This window comes from Chiloscyllium plagiosum, chromosome 4 (assembly GCF_004010195.1).
Source record: "Chiloscyllium plagiosum isolate BGI_BamShark_2017 chromosome 4, ASM401019v2, whole genome shotgun sequence".
Classification (NCBI taxonomy): Eukaryota; Metazoa; Chordata; class Chondrichthyes; order Orectolobiformes; family Hemiscylliidae; genus Chiloscyllium; species Chiloscyllium plagiosum.
This window is the reverse complement of record NC_057713.1, coordinates 93115912-93136132: the sequence shown is the minus strand read 5'-3', so window position 1 is coordinate 93136132 and position 20221 is coordinate 93115912. Positions and strand designations below refer to the sequence as shown.

Genomic DNA, 20221 nt, shown 5'->3' with positions numbered 1-20221 from the left:
CAGAAACGTGATAGGTTGACTTTAATGCAGAAAAGTTTGAAAGAATGCATTTTGGTGGAAAGAATGAGAGAAGCAACATGGACTTAATGCTATAATTCTAAAAGATATGCAGGAACATGGGGACCTAGGAGTGTGTGTTCATTGGTGAATGAAAATGGCAGGACATATTGAGAGTGGTTATTAAAGCATTTGGGCTTCATAAATAGAGGCATTAAGTTCAAAAGCAGAGAAGCTTTGTTGAACATATCTAAAGCTCTGGTTCGGCCCCAGCTCGAGCATTTTGTCCAGTTGTGGTCACCACACCTTAGGAGTGATGTGAAAGTCTTTGAGAAGGTGCAGAAGAGATTTAACAGCTTTCTTTCACGGAGGAGAGGATTTTAATTACAAGATTAGGTTGCAAAGGCTGGTTTTACTTTCCTTGGAGCAAAGACAGATGTTACAAAGCTATAACAGGCTTTGATAGAGTAGACAGGAAAAAAAATTTTGAATTATCTGAAGTATGAGGACGAAAAGACATTGATTTAAGAAATAACGCCAAGAGATACAGGGAAGATGAGGAAGAACTTTTGTATGCAGCAAATGGTGATGGCTTGCCCAAGAGGGAGGTGAACGTAAAACAATCAGTGGTTTTGGAAGGAAATTGGGCGAGCATTGTCAGAAAGTAAACTTGCAAAGCTGCAGAGATTGAGCAGGATGTTGGACTGACTTCATTGATCTTCCGCAGCCAGAATGAACTGAATGGGCCAATTACCTCCTTTTGTACTGTCAATGTCTCAGTGACCTTGCATTTCATACTTTGAGCAACAAGGACACTTCTACTAGTTTTGGATAAATGCATGTAAAAGTACTTTTAGTACCATGGAGCTGGACGTTCCAGTGCCCTGGATTACTGTCTTTTCAATTGGTATTATCAGAAAATGACTGAATAATGATTTCTTTCAGTGTTGTTTATGCGAACTTATTTAGCACCTAATGGCTGCTGCATCTACCGAACAAGCAGTCATGACACCAATTACATTGATTGCCAAATGCCTTTTAAAGGCTTCTGCCACCATAATTTTAGTTGGAGGTCCCTTCTGCAAAGAAAAACAGGATTTCCTCTGAAGTTGCAAAGCCCCTGAGGAAATGTTTCACTTTGTGTCCGCATCACTTTGAGACATCTCTAAACAATAAGATAAGACACATTGTACAGGAAAATCATTTTTTAAACTAGCCAACTATTAAATATATTTTGAATTAGCAAAAGTTCTCCAAAATTGAGGATGCCCCTTTATTTTGACTCCTTGATTTGCATCTCCATTGTCAATATCACTGTTAACTTAGCAGGATGTTTGCCAAGTAGCACTGTAAGAATTGTTTATTTCCAACCCAACATCCTTCCCAATTTAAAAAGAAAATTTCTAAATGCAATCCTAGTTGTACAAATCCTGACAAAAGTTGTTTTCAAAAGCTTGTAGCTTTAAGCAAACTGAGAAAAAAAGACATCCTGAGACAATTGTCCTAACATGTTTCTCTGCGTGAGTTTAGATGACAGTGATAGTTACTTTATTAACATAGTGTCTTGATAACAAACCTTCAGTTACCAAAGAAATACAGTGATTGACAAAAAAGAGGAAGTCTTGTTTAAATCAAAACTTGCAAATATGCTAAATGGACTCGGACATCATCTTATATCAAGAATATTGGCATTTTCTCAGATAAAATGTATTTTTCTCTGAACTAGTCTTGAATCCCACTTCAGTTCATGCGCTGAAATGTTTCATATGCAAAGCAAGTTTAATATTCAGATGATTGAGCAGCAAAACTAAACTGATAAGTGCATTCTGACCTGCAAATTTCTTGCAAACCCTATTGCAACAGTTTAACTCTGAGTGACCATTGACAGTGTTCTTTTGTCACAACAATTATACTTGTGGCCCTAAAGCATAACCACTTAATGCAAGTGCACTGGAGAAACAAAAGTAACTTATTGTGCATTTTATCAAAGGATACTGTCATGAGAAAATGAAAAGGTAAGTGTTGGGAAACCATTTTCCCTCAGATTCTAAGCTGATTAAAAGATGGACCAGAGATCACAAAGTGCTGAAAATTTGAGTCACTGCATGTTGAATATGCTGACTTCAAAAAAACAGCTTATACTTTTAACAAAGGAAAACATCCCAATCTAGTTCACAGGATCATTATTAAACATTATTTGATACAAAGCCACACAAAGCAATGTCAGCACAGGTGACCAAAAACTTGGTTGAAGAGATAGGTTTCAAAGGAGAATAAAGAGGTAAAGAGCTTTGGGGAGGGCATTGCAGAGCTTGAGGCCAGGGCAGCTGATAGCATGACCGCCAGTCATGAAGAGCTAGAAACTGTGGATGCGCAAGAAGCCAGAATTAAGGAATGCAGAAATACTGGAAGTTTGTCAGGCTAGTGCTTACAGAAATGGGGTGTAGTAGAATTAGAAAACAAGGCTGAGAATTTAAAACATTTCATGCCAGTCTGTGCTGGGTGGTAAATTAGCAACATTTGACCCCAATTATTTAACCATGAGCACTACCATGAGATGTTTGGTTCTATAAAATTAAATATAGTCTATTCCTCATTAGCTATATGAGTCCCCTAATGCTTGATTTTACACTTACCTCCTGTATTTTATTGGTTTCTCTTTCAGTCCACAAAATGGTAGCCCCAAATGCTCCGAAAATCCATCTTTGACTCCTCTTCCTCATTGATTTTACAGACAAGTCATGAAAGTGAGCAAACAGTTGGCTGTCATCATTGATTTTTTTTCCTTAATTCTTATTTAAGTTTGGAAATGCAAATCAAGAAACTTCAATAAAGATTTAACAATTGACAGAGCCTGAGTTATATTCGTTTGCCAAGCCTAATATCCACTGCATAGATTTTTACTAGATTCCTTTGTAGACTTGGGGTCAACTTCCAAACATAGGCACTGATGATACATGCTGCTACCACTGCTGTACCACTCCCAAATGCTCCAACTTTGCTGTGTTATCACATAACATTCGACATTCAATCCTGGAAGAGCCCCAACTATATCAGGCTAAGTGTTAGAGCTACTGAAGTAATTATTTTCAGTCTCCACCACAAAATAGGTATCTCTCTGACCAAACTTATGATCCCGTCCCTTGCCATTTCCTTCTTTGATTTTTCCCTTTTTTTTTTCCTTATTGGCCTCTGTAAAGCTCTCTGGAATGCTTTGCAGAGTCAAAAGTCAAAGACTTTTAGTTGCTTTTATTGACATATCCAATAATCCAAATGAAACAGCATAAATAGTGAGGGAATGTAAAAATATCGTGTTAAAATATTTGAATGTTCAGATCATTTAACGTACAACGCTGTGATTAAGAGCCATAAAGTGCAATCATATTTTAAATATTCAGTTTGAAAACCTGATTATGAATGTCATGAATATTAGATGCAATTATAACCACAGCAAAATTGAATTTGTGAATTTATGTTTAAAAATTGAAAATTGGAAATAAATTAAATAGAAAATGCTGGAAATGCCTGCTGGGTTGTTAAACTTTTAAAAGAAACAAACAACGTTTTGACAAAGTCCACGCATCCAAAATGCTAATCTATCTTTCTGTTTCAGATGCTGATTGGTGCTTCTATGCATTTCCAGCATTTTATGCTTCTATTTCAGACTTGCATTTCGCAAACTTCACTGTTTCAAGATTTCCCTGCAGAATGAAACCCTTAAAAGAAAATCTATGCAGATGTTTGTAATAGTGGGTAATTTAAGAAATGTATTGCATATAACAAACTGTATTGTGTTTGAAATTATATTCCTTTTAACAGTGGATTTTTTTTTGTTACTGTTTTGTGTTTTTTGTTAGGTTCACATGGGAACCCATATGTGGAATAATGCTCCAGCAAGACGAGGGCGTCGTCTGTCAGTGGAGAACCCAATGGCTTTACTTGGTGGTGATGCTATGAAGTTCTCAGAGATCTTTCAAAAGGATTTGGCAGCTCGGGCAATGAATGTTGATGCAACATTCTGGAACCAGTACGCTGCTGCTATTACGAATGGTCTAGCTTTGAAAAATAACGAGATTTCTGTTATACAGAATGGAGGCATTCCTCAGCTTCCTGTTAGCTTGGGCAGCAGTGGTATCCCTGCTTTAACTAATGTGACCAGCGGAATGGACAGGGTTCGCACAGGCAGCAGTCCACCTGTAGCTGGGCTGGAGAAACCAAGCACAGAAGGAGGAGCAAATCGGCCATTCGCTAGATTTATTGAAGATAACAAAGAAATTGGCATTAACTAAAACATGGCACTCTTAAATATAATTAACATATGGACCATTTTACCATTGGAATCTTGTACTATATTATGTACAGTTTTTGGAGCATACCTTCAATAGTTGTTAAGATACAATTTCAACTCCAAATACTCAGTTGTTGGTGTTTTCTTGCTCCTTTACTCATACCCAGAATCATGAAAGTTCCAAATTCTGGTTATGGTTTGAGTTGTCTTGCAAGATTTGCATGGTACTACTTGTTTCAATAGTAAAATTTTACAGAAAAGTACTTCAAAACTAAAAAGAAAATTGTACATTCATAAAATTAATAGACCCTTGATTACCGTGAACAGATGAACTGTTTGATGGATTGGAAACTGGGTGGGGCCATAGCTCTAATTTAGTTCCTTGATAACGATACTGTGAGTGGAATCGCTAAGGGCCTGGAAACCATAAACTGGTTGGAGTATGGCTGGACAAGTGTGCTAATTGTCTTCACATAAAGTAGAAACTTGAAATTATAATTTTGTTTTCCTTTTTAAGATGTCCTACTCTTTAAAAAGAGAAAAAGGTGATTTATTTGTGTCCCTGGAGATGTGTACTTTTAAAAAGAAATGTGCTTGTCTGTACTACTTATACTGTCAAAATTATGCGGGTCAGAAATAGTGTCCAACCCCACCCTCAATTTTGGTATTGGCAGAAATATATGCAAGATATATATATATATATATATATATATATATATCTACATGTTTTTAAATTATAGCCAGATACGTAATGATATTTGAAAGTATCTTCTCTCACCTATTGGAAAAAACAAAACTTGTGGACTTGTCAAGTTTTCTTTCTTTTTCCGAATTGCAAATGAATGCCATTGCGACTTTTTGGTTGAAAGTTTTAAACTGTTTTAAAGAAGCTGCTATTTCGCCCTTTTAGGTCAGATATGTACTTCCAATGAGAGAGGGTAGGATTATGTTTGAAAAAGTGAAATCCTCCATTAAACAACCTTTAAAAAATTTAGACTGGGACTGAATCTAAATGTAATCACTTCCAATTTCACTTATGTAGAGAGAGCACACCCTATTTGTTATTTAAACTGTCAGAAATCAAATGTATACTGAAGTACATTTTAAAATTTAATCATGGAATATAGTATCTCAGTCCTCCCAAAAAAGTTTAGTCTGTTTTATTTTAACACTTTTGTGCTAAAATGTTATTTTCATAGACCCATTGCAAAACAATGTGATGGTTCTTCCTTACCTATGCTGGCTGCTTCCATTTTAAAATTATTAAGGTATTTAATTGATCAACTGGTACACATTTGTTGCTGGTCCAACCCAGTACTTAATATGTTATTAAATGACATGTATTTTGACAGGTGGTAACAAGAGTCTATTTAGGACATTCTTGATGCCATGGAACTGCATTTAGTTTTAAAACATGTATTTGCATCACATGATGTGTTTTTATTTTAAGATAAAAGCATCCACAATTGGACGACAACTGTTTTCAGCCCAGTTAATACTTTAAAAAAATCCTTTCTCTTCTACTGCAGCATAGATGTTAAATTAATTATTTCACACTGCTTAGCATCTACATTAAAATGGCACACACAGGAATGTATGCGAATGTGTTAATGGGTGTGTTAAAACTGTACAAAAGGAACTGAATCCACCAGAGTCCTGTATTTTTGAGTTGGTTAAAAATTGTTAACGGAACATTTTATTTTTCCCTTAAAGTAGGTGACAACATGAAAACCTTTATTATTATTTTCTCCAATTAAAGTCCGCCTTTAAATGTTAAGATCGTGGAAAACATACCTTGGCAATCCTTGTTTTTTTATCCTGCTTGCTTTGTGGTTGGTGCAGTAGAACGTCAAATTATGAGGCACAAAGGGATAGTCTTTTTTTTAATCTACATGCCAGTAGATTCTGGCTTTGCTCCATTTTTCAGTGACCATAGACAGGGGCATTTGTACACTGGAGCACAAGATTTTCTGCCCCTTTGCTCTGCAGAGTCACTAACATTTTGCACACTTCATGGAGCCTTCGCCTTTTGTGTTGACAGCAGAATACGTTTGGGACAAGAAGGAAGCAAGGAGCTCTTAAGGAAACAATAATCCCTTTGCATGTCATAATTAACTCCAAGTTAGAATAGTGAGTTTTCCATCAATTCATTAAGTTTTCTGATTCCGATTTACTTGAGCTGGAACTAACGATATTACTCAGTATCATCAAGTGTAAAAGCATAGCTGGAGCAGATGCTGTGATGTCCTGTGAAATTGAGGTGTTGAGATATCTACTTCTTTTGCATCTGTTCCCCTCAGATTCTGTTCGTAATTACTTTGACGTACTGCTCAGTAACTAGAAGCAACCACTAATATCGCTGTGCCCAATCTTCATGGAGTCAGCAATGAGCATGTGGCTGGTGACTGGAGAAATGTCAAGTTGTGAGGAAAAAAATCTGGATAATGTTCTCAACTCATGGAACTGAGCACAAGTTTGGTTATGTAACAATTATTTATTCTGATTGAGAGCAAGTTATTCCAAAACATGATCATAATACTGCCCCTGCACAAGTAATACTTCTGTGAGTTTTTATTTTATGTAGGACAGTAAATGAAATGAAATGAGGACCTAGAAACAAAGTGAAGCCATACAAACCCAATATTGTGTCCCTAAAAGTTCTGTTGACACTGTTGAACCCCTTGAATGTCAGATCTTTGTGCCAGTTGATCATTAAGAGGGTAAATTCCACCGGCAACAAATTTAACTGAATACAGCAGCATGAACAGAAAGTGGGAAATCCAATTTTGCACTCATAATGATGTTTTTCACTAAAATTATTGACTGGAGGAATTTCACATCAAACTAATTTGTATAATTTGAATTCAGTAATGGAGCTGGGATATGTAAAGTACCTTGCACCTTATGCTACGGCTGAGATGAATACCTATGAAAGAGTTTTGTGCAAATCTTTTTTGACCTTTTTAAACACAGCAGATTTAGAACTGAACAACAAATTTCCATAGACTAAAGACAAGTATTAAATGTAAAATAAGAAAACATATGTTATGAATTTGATAAAAGTGTTGTAAACTTTCATTAATGTTTAAAATGCTGGAAAATCCATTCAGACTGGCTAATTGTCTTCTTGGAATGCTTTGGGTATCAAGCACAACTGTCCATTATGGTAAAAGAGTGACACAACTGGTGATCATTAATTAATGGTGCACCATATTAAGAAGTGTGACAATGTTTTAATCTACATTATTATTAAGTAAGCTAGTAAATTGGGATGGGTGGAGCTTAATCAAAACTTGAACTAACAGTAACCGTTTCGTGTACAGTACTACCTCATTTTTTTTGCATTGAAAGCACGGTGGACGGTGGTGTACAAACTTCCATTTGTATGAAATTGTTTTTGAAGAGATATTGCAATAAGGATTGGGCAAAAGACATGGTAATCACACAGTGGAGTTGCATGGCGGGTATTTTGAATGGACTGATAGTGGGACAATCTGCTCATTGCGAAAGAATTTAGGTTTCTCTTAAAGAACATTAAAAAGTATCACTTTACTGGTTGTTTCTGTCATCTTGTCATGACCAACCAACATGAAGAGACATGACTGATCCTGGAAGAGCTGTTTATACCCCCACTAAAACTATTGTATTTACCACAAGGGGAGTTGTTCCTACAATGAGAACAATGCATCAATCCTGTGTTACTTCCACCTTTTAAGCACTAAGTGTGGGAATTTGGCAACCTTTCAAGAGCATAAATAAAATGAAACAAAACAAGTTGTAAGGTGGCTTAACGTTGCTGTATTTTCAGCATTTGAATGTTTTATTTATGTGTCATTTTTTGGTGTGAATTTTTGTTACCCAAATGTTAGCATTTGGTACCATGTAGTGTTCTGTCCATACGGATCTGTAACTTAAGACTTCTAAAGCAATGTAAATAGGGCAGTAGGTAGACTGAACCCTTTTGTATTCAGGTGCTGGTTGTTCCTCTCTACATGGTGAAGAGAGACACTATTTTTATACTGCGATACCATGTAGGGCTGGGAAACCAACCTGAACCAGTTGGGAATTGTTACCTATATCCAATATTTTTATTAAACCTTGTTGGCTTGACACATCTACTGATTGAAATGGATGTCTTAGTCTAGGTTACTATTTTGTCATATGGAATAAATAAAAAAAATGCAGGATATGATTTGCAAGGTAAAAGTGTTTTTTTCTTTCCCGGCCTGTCAATTATCAAAACCAGAATAGTGGCATAGAAGTTTGTGGTTTATGATAATGTCCTTCTAAAGAACTTGTTAATGAGAATATTTAACCCTGCAGTATCCTTTTTTTTGAACAGAACTTGATGTAAGTGTTATCTAATTTAAAATAAACTATTAAATGTGAATTATTAAATGACCTGCTGGGGATTAAAATGGGAGAATCTCTTTTTGGTTAATTTCATAATTTGTGAACCAGAGCATTACTTTGAAATTAGAGATGCTGTATCATATTAAATATGTGTTTATTAAGCAATAACTTTTTAAAATCAATTTCCAGTGAGCCGCCTTTGTCAGTGGTAACATTTTAGTGAAGACTCAAACCATAAGATCCATTTCCTGCAAGTTCACTGTGATACCTCTACCCATGTTAAATGCATGTATTGTTGCATTTTGACAGACCTTATAGCTTGACCTTCACTATCATATTGAATGGTGACAAATAGTGTTTAGAAATTGAAAGATTGTAACCTAAATTCCCCATTGCTACAAAGCTGCAAAATTTCACACAAAAGTATTGCTTATCTTTAAAGTTGTGTTGTAAATTGCAGTAAAGAACCAAATATAGAGGAGGAAAACAGTCATATCTTTCATCATGATTTGTTGACACCAATTTTAAAACATTCAAACTATAAACATTAAAAATGCTTTGGGTATTTTATACACGAGGCTTAGCATTTGCATGATATGCCAACTTAGATTCTAAATGGTAAAATAAAGTGTGCTTTTCATTCAGACAGAATTAAAGAAAGGTCTTGAGTGATAATAACAGCTTCTTGGATATTGGCAAGATGTGGAATATGTAAAACACTGGAACATAGTTTCCCTTTATTTCATTTTCTAGACCAGTAAGATGAAGGGCTGAGTGAACAATGCAGAACTTGTGTTATGCCTAAAGGCAAAATGGCCTGTTGTACTTTCAACACTGGAGATGGATTGAGTAACTTATAACTGAAATTGAAGTCAAATTTAGTCAGTGTCAGCTGTGAAAATATTAATTACATATTAGTGCTGCTGTGGAATACGCTAACATATGTCCCAGATTTAAAATACAACATCTACTTTGAAGAAATAACACAGGATCCAGTGCAGCAACTCTTCCATTCACACAGTCTCTAAGTAACTAAGGAAGCAAGTAACCTAAGAACACTTTAGATGAAAAAAAATACAAGGTTGAAAATTGCAAGCACTTGAAAAATACATTAATATAATGTTAATAAATGTATTTGTTTTTCTTGGTTGCCAGACAAAGGATTTTTTTGAATGTATTCAACTATAAAATCTAGATGAAGTGCTTCAATGTAACTTCACTCGGAATACTTAGATGAAGAAGGGTAGTCTTACATATGCAAGAGAACATTAACAAGTCTCCACCATTCTCTGTTGTACTGTTTTCCAGTATCTGCATACACAATGCAGAGCCAGCAATGCCAGGTTGTATACAGGCCTGATTTTAACACTGAATATGAAAGGATTTTGAATTAGTCAAAATAATTTGACTATAGGGTCAAATCCACCAAGGTCTGTTCATTCTTCACCCACAAATATGCAAAATGTCAATTTTGTTGTGTGAGCAAAGAATCAACAGGTCATTTATTTGTTAATAGTGCAAAATAAATTACATCCTCAAAGTGACACCATGGTGTTTGCCAAAATGCAATGTACCATTTGGTTGCCAACTTTATTCCTCAGTTATAGTCCTCCTTTTCAATCATGAAGATGTATAAACTACATCACACCAAAAGTCTGCAGTAAATAATGTCCATACAAAACTGAATCATTTCACAGATTTTGAATGATATCTCACATTACCATGATGACATTTTCATCTAGTTTTCAGATGGACATGTCAACTCCAATCATGAGTCAAAAACTTAGTTGATTGAAAACTAAATGCTATACAGTGCAAATTCTTAACAAAGATTAAAATTGCCTTCAAACAAGATCAAGCAGCACATCTAAATGGCATCATTATATATGGGTGAAACGTAGATCTGTTCAAAATAAAGCAAATAAATAGAAGTTGAATTATTTAAAGTTTTAAATTATTTTTACATCAAACTAAAGAATCATTAATTTCAAATCCAATGCCAAAAAATGTATAAATTTTACATGGAAATGTTCATAAATCCAAGGCAACAATTAAAATATTTCAGTATTGGTGTACAGTATTGCAGCCTAGGGCAGTGGTTCCTCTATAAAATTCTAATGTGTCTTTTTTAAATATTTTGAAGGGACAAGTGTCATGTGGTGCATATGTCATGGCTCAGTCATACTTGCATATCAAAGAAAGCGACCAAATTATATAGAATTGATGAAAGCCTGATTTGTCAGCACAGTCATAAGTAGATTTTTAAAAAAATCACATGGAATTATTCATTTATTAAACTACAATTCAGAAAAATGAATTCCCAATGCCCAAATCAAACACATTACGATATATTCAACATATTGTTTTTGAATATTGGGAATAAGAAACAAATTATGGCAAATCCAATTTGGATAAATAATATATGACGTTTAAAGTTTTTGATAAATAAAATAATTCATGTTGAAATATTAAGCTAGAATAAACAAGAGAAAGAATGTCTTGTACTTATATGTTTTGCATTGCAAAGCATTTTACAAACATTGAAATACTTTTGAAGTATAGTTACTGTTTTAGAAAACAGCAGCCAATGTGTGGGCAGCAAGTTCCTCGAGAATGGCAATAATGAGCAGATATCTATTTTAGTGATTTTAATTGAGGTATAGACGTTGCCAGCACAACATGGATAATCCTCCTTCAAATTAATTCCATGGGATAAAACAGAAGGATTTTTTCTAAATGGTAACCATGTCACAATGCCAACCAACCAGCTTTATCCGACATACAATAGGAAATGCAAAACAAAACAAAACCGGAAGCACACGAAGAAATGCCCAAGTAGGTGAGGATAAATTAGAGTTTATTTATCAGCTCTGGGGCCTGCAGTCAAAATCCGAAAATGAGAGCCAGAAAACACTTGAGAGTTTTCTCCGTTACGAACATCATCAAGTTTTTCCCAAATCTTTCCTCATAGCAAATCACGAGTGCAACTGAACGAACCGCAGCTTTGCATTTTATTCTTCCACATAATCTCTGAAGTTTGGTCAGTGAAAAATGTTTGAGCCAATACAGTGTAGGTAGTCCTGCTAGAAACGAAAACGAGACTGAAAACTCTATCTTGTGGAAGTTCACATCAACTCTTCAGATTGAACTCTTGTTCAAATCACCTGAGAACAAGCAGACGACAGTGGGAACTCAGTGATGCGTGAAATGACCAGGCCATTTCGCTGCAGATGCAGATCGACATATATTCTAATCTGATGTTATACTTTCGCATTAAATTGTATTTTTACCAATCCCACCCCCCAACCCCGCCGTTTTGTTCATGTATGACGTGCATTTAGTTAATCAAATCAACCTGTCTTTTTTCTAATACGTTTTATGTTAAAGTGGAATACTGATCTTCAAGGTATGCGGTGTAAAATTATTATGCTATACGATAATACTGTTAATCTACTGGTCATGAAATTGTTCGAGTTAAAACTCTATAATTGCCCCGTTATCGGATATACAGTCTTATTCCCGCATCTAGTTTTTGTCTTGCAAATGGACTACTAAGAGATTTGAGTGAGTAGATTTGTAAGCTTGATGGATACTAGTACTGAAATCAGAGCCATTTGACGACATTTCAGATCGATTTTCCATGTAATATTTATATTTTAAACATCCTAGTTGCAGAGGTCAGATAAACGGATGCTCCCGAAACAAATTCCAGATTCTGTTATCTGCATCGTTACGAAAAGCTGGTCGCATTCAGGAAGAAACGGTAGCTACCTCATACGACAGCGAAAGGTAGTGAAGAACACTTCTCACTCCAACATTCCGCACCAAAGTTGCGTGAAAAAGAATGCTTTCACCCCGGCCAACAAAAGTTGTGCTGATTGTCATCACTAGTGACGAGATCCGTCAACATTTCAATAATATCCCGGTAATTCGATCGTCCCACAGGCTCTCAAAATAAAGCGCCATTTCAGTTAACACTTTAAACAACCCCAAATTGCATCCTTTGTAAATTACACCCTGAAATTGCACCTCACCGGAGCAGCCACATCGAAATGTACAACACAAGCATACATCATTCATGCGGCGGAACAGATGCAGATGTATAAATTCTCCGGACGGTGAAACGTATGCAAATCCTTTCAAGCCCTATTTTGAAATAACCTGAAAATTCGTAATCACAGTGTTAAACTGGTGCGGCAAGGAACTCTGGAAAGGAAATTTTAAGACACAATTATCAAATCCCTATGTAGCCATGAAGTGATCTTTTGTTTTAACTCCTGAACTATTTTTAAGCGAACTGTGATTTCCACCATGTCCAGTTTGCTGTATGAACAAGATTGATTTAATTGGAGAACACAATTTGATCAGCTACAATAAATTGCAAAGTGATTGAAATGTTTCGATTCCCAGCTGTTGCAGTCCGCGCTCTGCTCTTCATTTCTCGCGAGTTACCTGTCCTCAGTGAGCTGCACATAAACCCTAGCATGACACGGTAACTGGAACAGTATTTAACATCTCGGGTCTGGTGTTAAGCTGTGAATGTTAAACATCCCCACGCGGTTATTTTGTTTCAATTAGCTGGAGGCTGTCTGCTTGTCTCACAACGTCTTTGAGATAACTTTTTGAACGCCACAGTTTACAAGCCGATTCTCCAAGAAAAGACATCATTTTGTTTAAGCAGCACTAACTTTATTAACTAACAACACAACACCACTTTGGACCAATACACTTTTACGATTTCTTTTTTTCTCTCAGGTTGATTTACAGTAAGTGAACATTTAATCTCCTCCTTCGCTATCCAGAATCTGAAACCGAAACTGCTTCCCACACAGCCCTGCATTTTGGACCCAGGCAGTGACGACGGGGAGATGTATCAATGGTACAGTATGGTAAATGGAGGTCGGAAAATGATTGTGTTGCAGCCCATTAATTGATTTATTGCTAATTTGTTGCCCATTGGAGTTGAATAGACTATTTCAAGATAATATCTGTGCTAATATTAAACCTTTCGTCTTTAATAAGAGTGGACCCCGACTTGATGGTTCTGATGGAGAACAAATGTATTTAAATCACAACCGGATCTGTCAGTGTGCGCTCTTTGAGGTAAAGTCTTTGAATACCGAGAATGTGGAAGAAGATTTTTTTTATTTATATGTTCTTTTTTATTCTTGGAGTTTCTCTTCCTTATGCCACCAAGAGGGTCTCAATTTCCCTCTCCCATTAAGTTGCCACAGCGTTTAGGGTTTCATTCTAAGTAAGCATTGGGGTTAGGTAATTTCCTGACAGGTCACTTCTTTTGCTGCTCGGGTTTACGACCTGTGAAGACATTTCCTGCTTGCCATTCATTCCAAGTTGCACTGTCTCGCTGCTGGCTCTGGCCAGCGATGGGACTTCGATTATTTAAAGGTGAAAGTCCCCTTCCCACTAAAGCCAACGCGACCAAGTTAACAGTTTGAAACCAAAACCGCGGACAAGATACGCCCCCATTCCAGGCATAATTTATCCAATCTTGTAAAACACTCGAACGACACTACTAACTGTTGAACTTTCCAGTATTCAGTTTATGACTGTGCGCTCAATAGGCATTGCATTAACCTACTGCGATGAATTAATATTATTTTCTAATTTATTACAGCATCCTGATACACTCGGTGGAGACCTTCCGAGAACTTAAAAGTTTCCAATGAACATGCGACCGTTCTTAACTGTAGAAAACAGTTCTGAAAGTATCCGGCACTTTTATCATTAACTTCAGGCATTTTCCCCTTGCGGCAATATTAATAGAAGTATATTTCTCCCGGAAGCTTCATGTCCTATCATTTGGGTATTACAAGTGACATCCATGCTCAATAAATTGCAACTTGCTATTTTTAATCCTTAACAAATCGGTGCTATGTATTGGCCGGGCCCACTTAAAAAAAATAGCACGACTCAACAAAACATATAAAAAAGTGACTTACAAAGTAAAACTAGGCGAGTTTTTGGAAGTAAATGCTGAAGGTTTAGTTTTACTGTACAAATCAAAGTGGAAAGAAATGTGCATTCAAAAATGAGTGGATGTATCTGTGAAAATTAATCTGCTTCTCGCATCGCCTGGGCAAAAGTTGTCGGCTTTCTCTCCGTATGACTTGAGTAAGCAAAACATTGTCATTTTAGGAAAAAAAGGGGGTATTTTCCACTGACTGGTCCACCCCCCCCCCCCCCCCCCCCCGTTAAATGGGCGTTCCTGAGAAGATGAAACTTGGCCACGTTAGGAAGTAGCGGCCGAGATTTGTTTTTGCAACGCAGCTTCGCTGTAACACCAGCAGCTGCACAATGCGCCCATTGGAGCCTTACCGGGGGGGGGGGGATAAAAACCCACCTTGCGCTACCGCCACTGAAGCGAAACACTTTATGTAACATGTTGCGCGGTGGAATATTATTTTGCAAATATTTTCGTTTCCCTTCCACTGCAGGTTTTTGAAGCCGGCGGATTTTACACATATCAGAAATCGAAAAGCAACAACGGTCTTAAAACCGAGTTTTTTTTTTGTTTTTCAAGTACAGTTTATTGATGAGGATGTGGGCTGAGGAGAGACTAAAATCAAATGAAAAGTCTCCTGAACTGAATGCACGCCAAGTTTTGGTGTTGCGACATTGGTCCTGTGATACATTTTCCAAGCAAATCCCGCTTCACACCGAGGCTGGGATTTGGGGGCATCTTGGATGCCCACGCGGTGTATTATAGATCATATTGCTACTTTATTCAGAGGTTGGAGGTGCTGTCTTCCGTGACGGGGGACAGTCACGGTTCGGGCCTCAGAGGTCGTGCTAACTCGTTTCCCAGACAAGAAACGCCCTCCGCCACACAGTCAAGCCTCATTTATCAAACAAGTGGCTGTTCCCGAGATTGTTAACCAGCAGTGACTGGCGAAAGGCATTGCTAAAACAGAAAGCAGTTCGTGCTAAGTGCATGGGTTACTGGAACTGATGAGATCACAGTCCGCCAATGTAGCGATGTCAAATGCGTTTTGAAGTTTTCCCAAATCTAACTACAGCAACCCAACAAAGAGTTTTGTAGCGCCCTTCGCGACTCAAGACGTCAAGAATATTTAAACCCAATACAACACCTTCTTGAAGCGTAATCACTTGCAATGTAATAGCAGTTAGCAGGAGGACAATGCACGCTGGTGCATTTAAACTACAAACAATACCCATTCCCTTCCTAGCACAGGAACAAACCGTACAGCAGGCGGCAGAATCACGAAACATGTTTTCCTATATTGGAACGAATCGATGGTAGATGCAGAATTCAGCAAAAAAAAAATGAATGCACATTAAGCAAATATGCTATTTTTAATGACCTATCAGCATCCAAGTAAAATTACAGGAAATTACTTTGGCTACCTGCTGGGAGATTTATAGGTGTTTCATTACCTTGCTAAATTAGTCACCATTTTATTATTGTTATGATTTAATGAATGCAATTTTACAGTGGTTTGTGGCTGTTATGTGCTTTCCCTGTTTCCAGCTGCAGCGGCAATCTCAAATTATTTAGACTATTTTCTTAAAGACATCAGTTATCATTTAAATGTTAATGTGACTTTTCCCCAGGTACTAGCAGGGATTCTTTCCTGGAAGTTACACGCCAAGCGAAAAAGCGATATTTATTGAAATCTATAAAGATATAACTGACACTCAGTTGTTTAAAAAAAAGCGTGGAAATGATCCATTGAAATCCGAGCGGTTTGACTCGAACGGGATCATTTACTCAAGTGAAATTATCTCCCGTGGTCAATCATGGCGGCTGGTACAGGTCAGAAGGCAAAATGCAGCATTCACTAAGCTTGTCAACACATATATCTGAACAGTGCTTGTTAGATCTTCAATTCGGGCACAAAAGGGAACGATGCTTTCGGAAGAGCTGATGGAATTGTCACTTAGTAATGTTGGTGAAAAATCTGAGTAAAACGGCGGGCTAATTAATGACTGTTGTGGAGTCGTCAGAACTATTTACTTTATTGTAAGGTCAATGCAAATTTTCTACAGCCCTGCCATCATAGCATAATTATTGATAAAACGAATAATAGTGTCCTCATGGAAACGTCTCCGGATATGCTAGGGTTGGTTAGTGCTCGCCTGTGGTATCGTGTCTATAAATACAACAAAATAAATACAACTGCATTTCTATTGTCAGAAGGTGTGTAGCTTCTCGTTCTAATAGAGAAGTATTCGTATTATAACAAGCAGACAGGCGCAAAGAAGCACATTATCCCAGAGTCTGGCCAAACGACAAGGGATGCCATTCAGTGCTTCTACTGAAATAATTCGAAAATATTCTAAATAGTTTCAAATCAATCCTCAGGTGTCAATCGAAGAAGTACCGTGGGTTACCTGACGAGCATTTATTATTGAATTAACTTACGATTCAATAAAAGTAGAGCAAGCTCCGAAAATGCCATGGCCACAACTACACGTGGTTGGAAACTCCCCACTCCGAGTTGTAGTCGCGAGGAAAAATGAAAATGGATTCACACAACTCGAAATATATTGTATTCGTGAAATGTTTTTGGTTATAAGCACAAACTTGTCTTCATTGTACACCGGTATAGGTTGACGTTCTGTTGAATGAAGCCATTTCGTGGATTAAAAATATACTACCAATAAATTAACGTGAAAATTGAATATTTCCCCTGATATTTTTACCGCTGTTACTCAAATCTGAAATGCCCGTACAAAGTTGAATAAACCCTCTGTTTAGAATATTCCTGGCAATTTATAATGGGAACGGAGAACATTTGGAGCCTCGAGCTAAATACAATGTGGGGTTTTGATAGAGTCAATAAGGAGAAATTGTTTCTACTGGCAGGAGGGTCGGTAACCTGAGGATACACGTTTAGGATAATTGGCAAAAGAACCAGAGGGGAGAGGAGGAGAAATGTGTTTCTGCAGCGAGTTGTTCTGTTCTGGAATGTACGATCTGAAAAAGGCGGTGGAAGCAGGTTCAATAATAGCATTCAAAATGTAATTTAATATTTGAAACCATATGCACGATCGTGGGGAAAAGGGAGTAGGTCTAATTGGTTGGCCTTTTCAAAAAAGATGGGTCAAAGATGGCTCCTTCTGCATTGTATGATTCTAGTCAAAAGTACACCTCAAAATTAGTGATAATGATGGTCGCACCCGGGGCGCTCAGTATTGTTCCTGGAGCATATGTTTCTGCATGACTGGAAATTGCTGCAGAGCCATTGAGGGTTATGTGCACGCCTGCACTCAGTGTGCAGCCTTGTAATAACAATGTCTGGCAATCGTTGTTCACGAGAAGTGGAATGCATTGAATTATGCAAATTTTACCACGTTCCTGCTGACTACGGTCAACCACAGAAGGGATCTTTTGCTACCCCGACCCTCCCCACGACGTCTTGATGAAGAGGATGAGCAGAAGAACGTAAGTGCTGCCAAAGATAAAGCACACAGACTTCCACGTGGTTTAACATTTCAGGATCGAGCAACGTCACTCTGTTTCGACCCCTTAATATTTTAATAAAGAGACCTCACGCCATCTATGAGGCTCCCACAAAAAAGGCAAGTGAGAAACAATAATATGCCGAAAACAAAATGTTGATCTAATGTTTTCAACCACGCCACGACTTGAATTCAAACTGGAACTGAGGAAAAAGCCTCAAGCTCTACGCTTGCTTGGGACTTGATCTGAGGGAGGAGGTGGCGACTCCTCATGGCCAATGCTAAAGAACCTAGATTTTGTGGGCTAGGATGTGGTCCAGTCTTTTGGACACCGCCAGCCCAGACATATGCACTTCTTTTTCCTCCTTTCTAACCTCCCAGAGGTGATGATTTCTTCCTCAGTGCCAGTTGTCCCCACTGGACCCCCAACCTTACTGGGTATCTCATCTGATTCCCCCACACTGCACTCTCTCTGCTCTTTGTGTTTACTACAGGAAAGTCTGCTAACACAGTATATCAGTCATCACACCTATAGGCCAAAGGTCAGATACTTGGCAATGGCTGAAGATCACATCTTCCTGAGACTGGGCAAGGATGGCATCACTTGCAGCCACCAAGGTAACCACAACCTTCAATATTTCCCTCACTCCTTTGCCTCCATTTATTTACTAATTGCTTTCTGGAATGGGCACTGGAAGATCTGAATATCTGGCCTGGATGAACTTAATGCTATCTATTGTACTGAAGCACTATGCACTTGGACATGGCCTCAGTGCACTTGTGTCAAACGAGTCAAAGGTTTCTTTAAACATTGTAAACCATTGAAATGAAGTTGGCAGCTGTTTCCTGCCTGTTATAGGATGATTGAACCACCCACTGCCTTTTCCCATTTGGGTACCTCATGGATAATGCAACTCTTATCCAGAGGCAATTTCTCCATTTCTTTTATTTTCTAGTTTTACCTAACTTCAGTGTCCTTTTTTGGAAGTTTAATAAAAAGAATGAGGGGTATACACATGTGGAATCTAAATACTCGATTTGTGTGTCAATGATAGTTGATTTTGAAATGCTGCAAGTCTCGTAGAGCGTGGTAGTGAGGGCTTACCACGGCAGTCCACAGGCAAAAGAATCAAACTATCTGACTACTGTACTACCTAACAAAGCTGCAGAGTCCAGTGTTTCAAACCAGCAGTGATTATGTAAAACACAGAGCAGTTCCAAGCCATCATAAAGCGAGTTGTCCTCAACTGCAAGAATACCGGGGATTAAGTCACACTATAAGGCATTGGCAGGAGAAGTCAGCATCATCTCCTCTCTCGACATTTTCTGTTTCCTCTTCTTCCAAATCCAAAAAGGACCATCTGCAATGGGCTCTTCAGTAAACACCAGCCCAATAACTGATGCATACGTTATCGTGGTCGTAACATTTTTACTTGCTTTAACAATGAATAGTAAATCAGTATGGTGTAGCTCTTCAATCTTATCCAATTGCTGCATTTTTTAGACTGCATGAACCATGGATTTTAGGCGTGTGATCATTCCGCAGACTGCACTATATGTCTATCTGTTAGGATAGATTGTCAATATTATTTCAGGCATTAAACCCTTTTGAAGATCACTAGGGATGGGTAATCTGTTGTAAAATTGCAGTTTGACCATGTGCCCTGTTGAAGCATTGGCATGATGTCGAATGAAAGAGCTAGATAGTGACATAAGAGTTTAGTATTAGCTAGCAATTATTGTGAAATTGAATATTTGGCCATCCTGTGAAACATGCAAATTTAGACCAGTTCCCTGGTTGTGACACCATTCAATGATGTTTTCCTTAAAATGTAACATCTTTCTTGGCATCTGTTCTCGGGCCAAATGGGCAGTAGGTCCCAGCTACCAGTCATAAAGTACACTACCAGTGCTACATCCAATGGGCTATCATGGACTACATTTTCCCTGCTCCAATGCGTACAGTTAAACCTCTGCTTTGCCAGTTAACACATTGTTAGGTCAATTGCTATATCCCCCTTTCAGTTGGATGGTCATTTTTACAGTTCCCTGCATCTATATAAGTTGTCCTATGGGTTTTACTAGCCAATTTTATTGTGTTTAACTTTGGTAAAGTTGAATAATGCATTTAAAATATTT

The 20221-nt window shown here is 37.6% G+C and overlaps 1 protein-coding gene and 1 long non-coding RNA gene across 13 annotated transcripts in view; both read left to right on the top strand.

Moving 5' to 3' along the window:
• Positions 1 to 8475, top strand: part of LOC122549207 (sal-like protein 3) — a 67633-nt gene extending 59158 nt beyond the window's left edge. For 7 of the 10 annotated variants that reach the window (XM_043688619.1, XM_043688624.1, XM_043688623.1 and 4 more), the window contains one exon: positions 3855 to 8475. In XM_043688619.1, the coding sequence (XP_043544554.1) occupies positions 3855 to 4286 (432 nt within the window). In that variant the 3' untranslated portion in view covers positions 4287 to 8475. Of the gene's footprint in view, positions 1 to 2662; positions 2745 to 3854 lie in introns of all 10 variants that reach the window. The other 3 variants (XR_006311458.1, XM_043688625.1, XM_043688626.1) reach the window with 2 other exon arrangements.
• A 2665-nt stretch (positions 8476 to 11140) lies between these two features.
• Positions 11141 to 18828, top strand: LOC122549206. 3 transcript variants are annotated; one of them, XR_006311456.1, is made up of 4 exons: positions 11141 to 13130; positions 13394 to 13517; positions 13661 to 13741; positions 14274 to 18828. It is a non-coding gene; the product is annotated as an uncharacterized LOC122549206 (long non-coding RNA). The 3 variants fall into 3 exon arrangements; XR_006311457.1 differs by having other exon boundaries at positions 13394 to 13527; XR_006311455.1 differs by having other exon boundaries at positions 13394 to 13741.
• The last annotated feature ends 1393 nt before the right edge of the window (positions 18829 to 20221 follow it).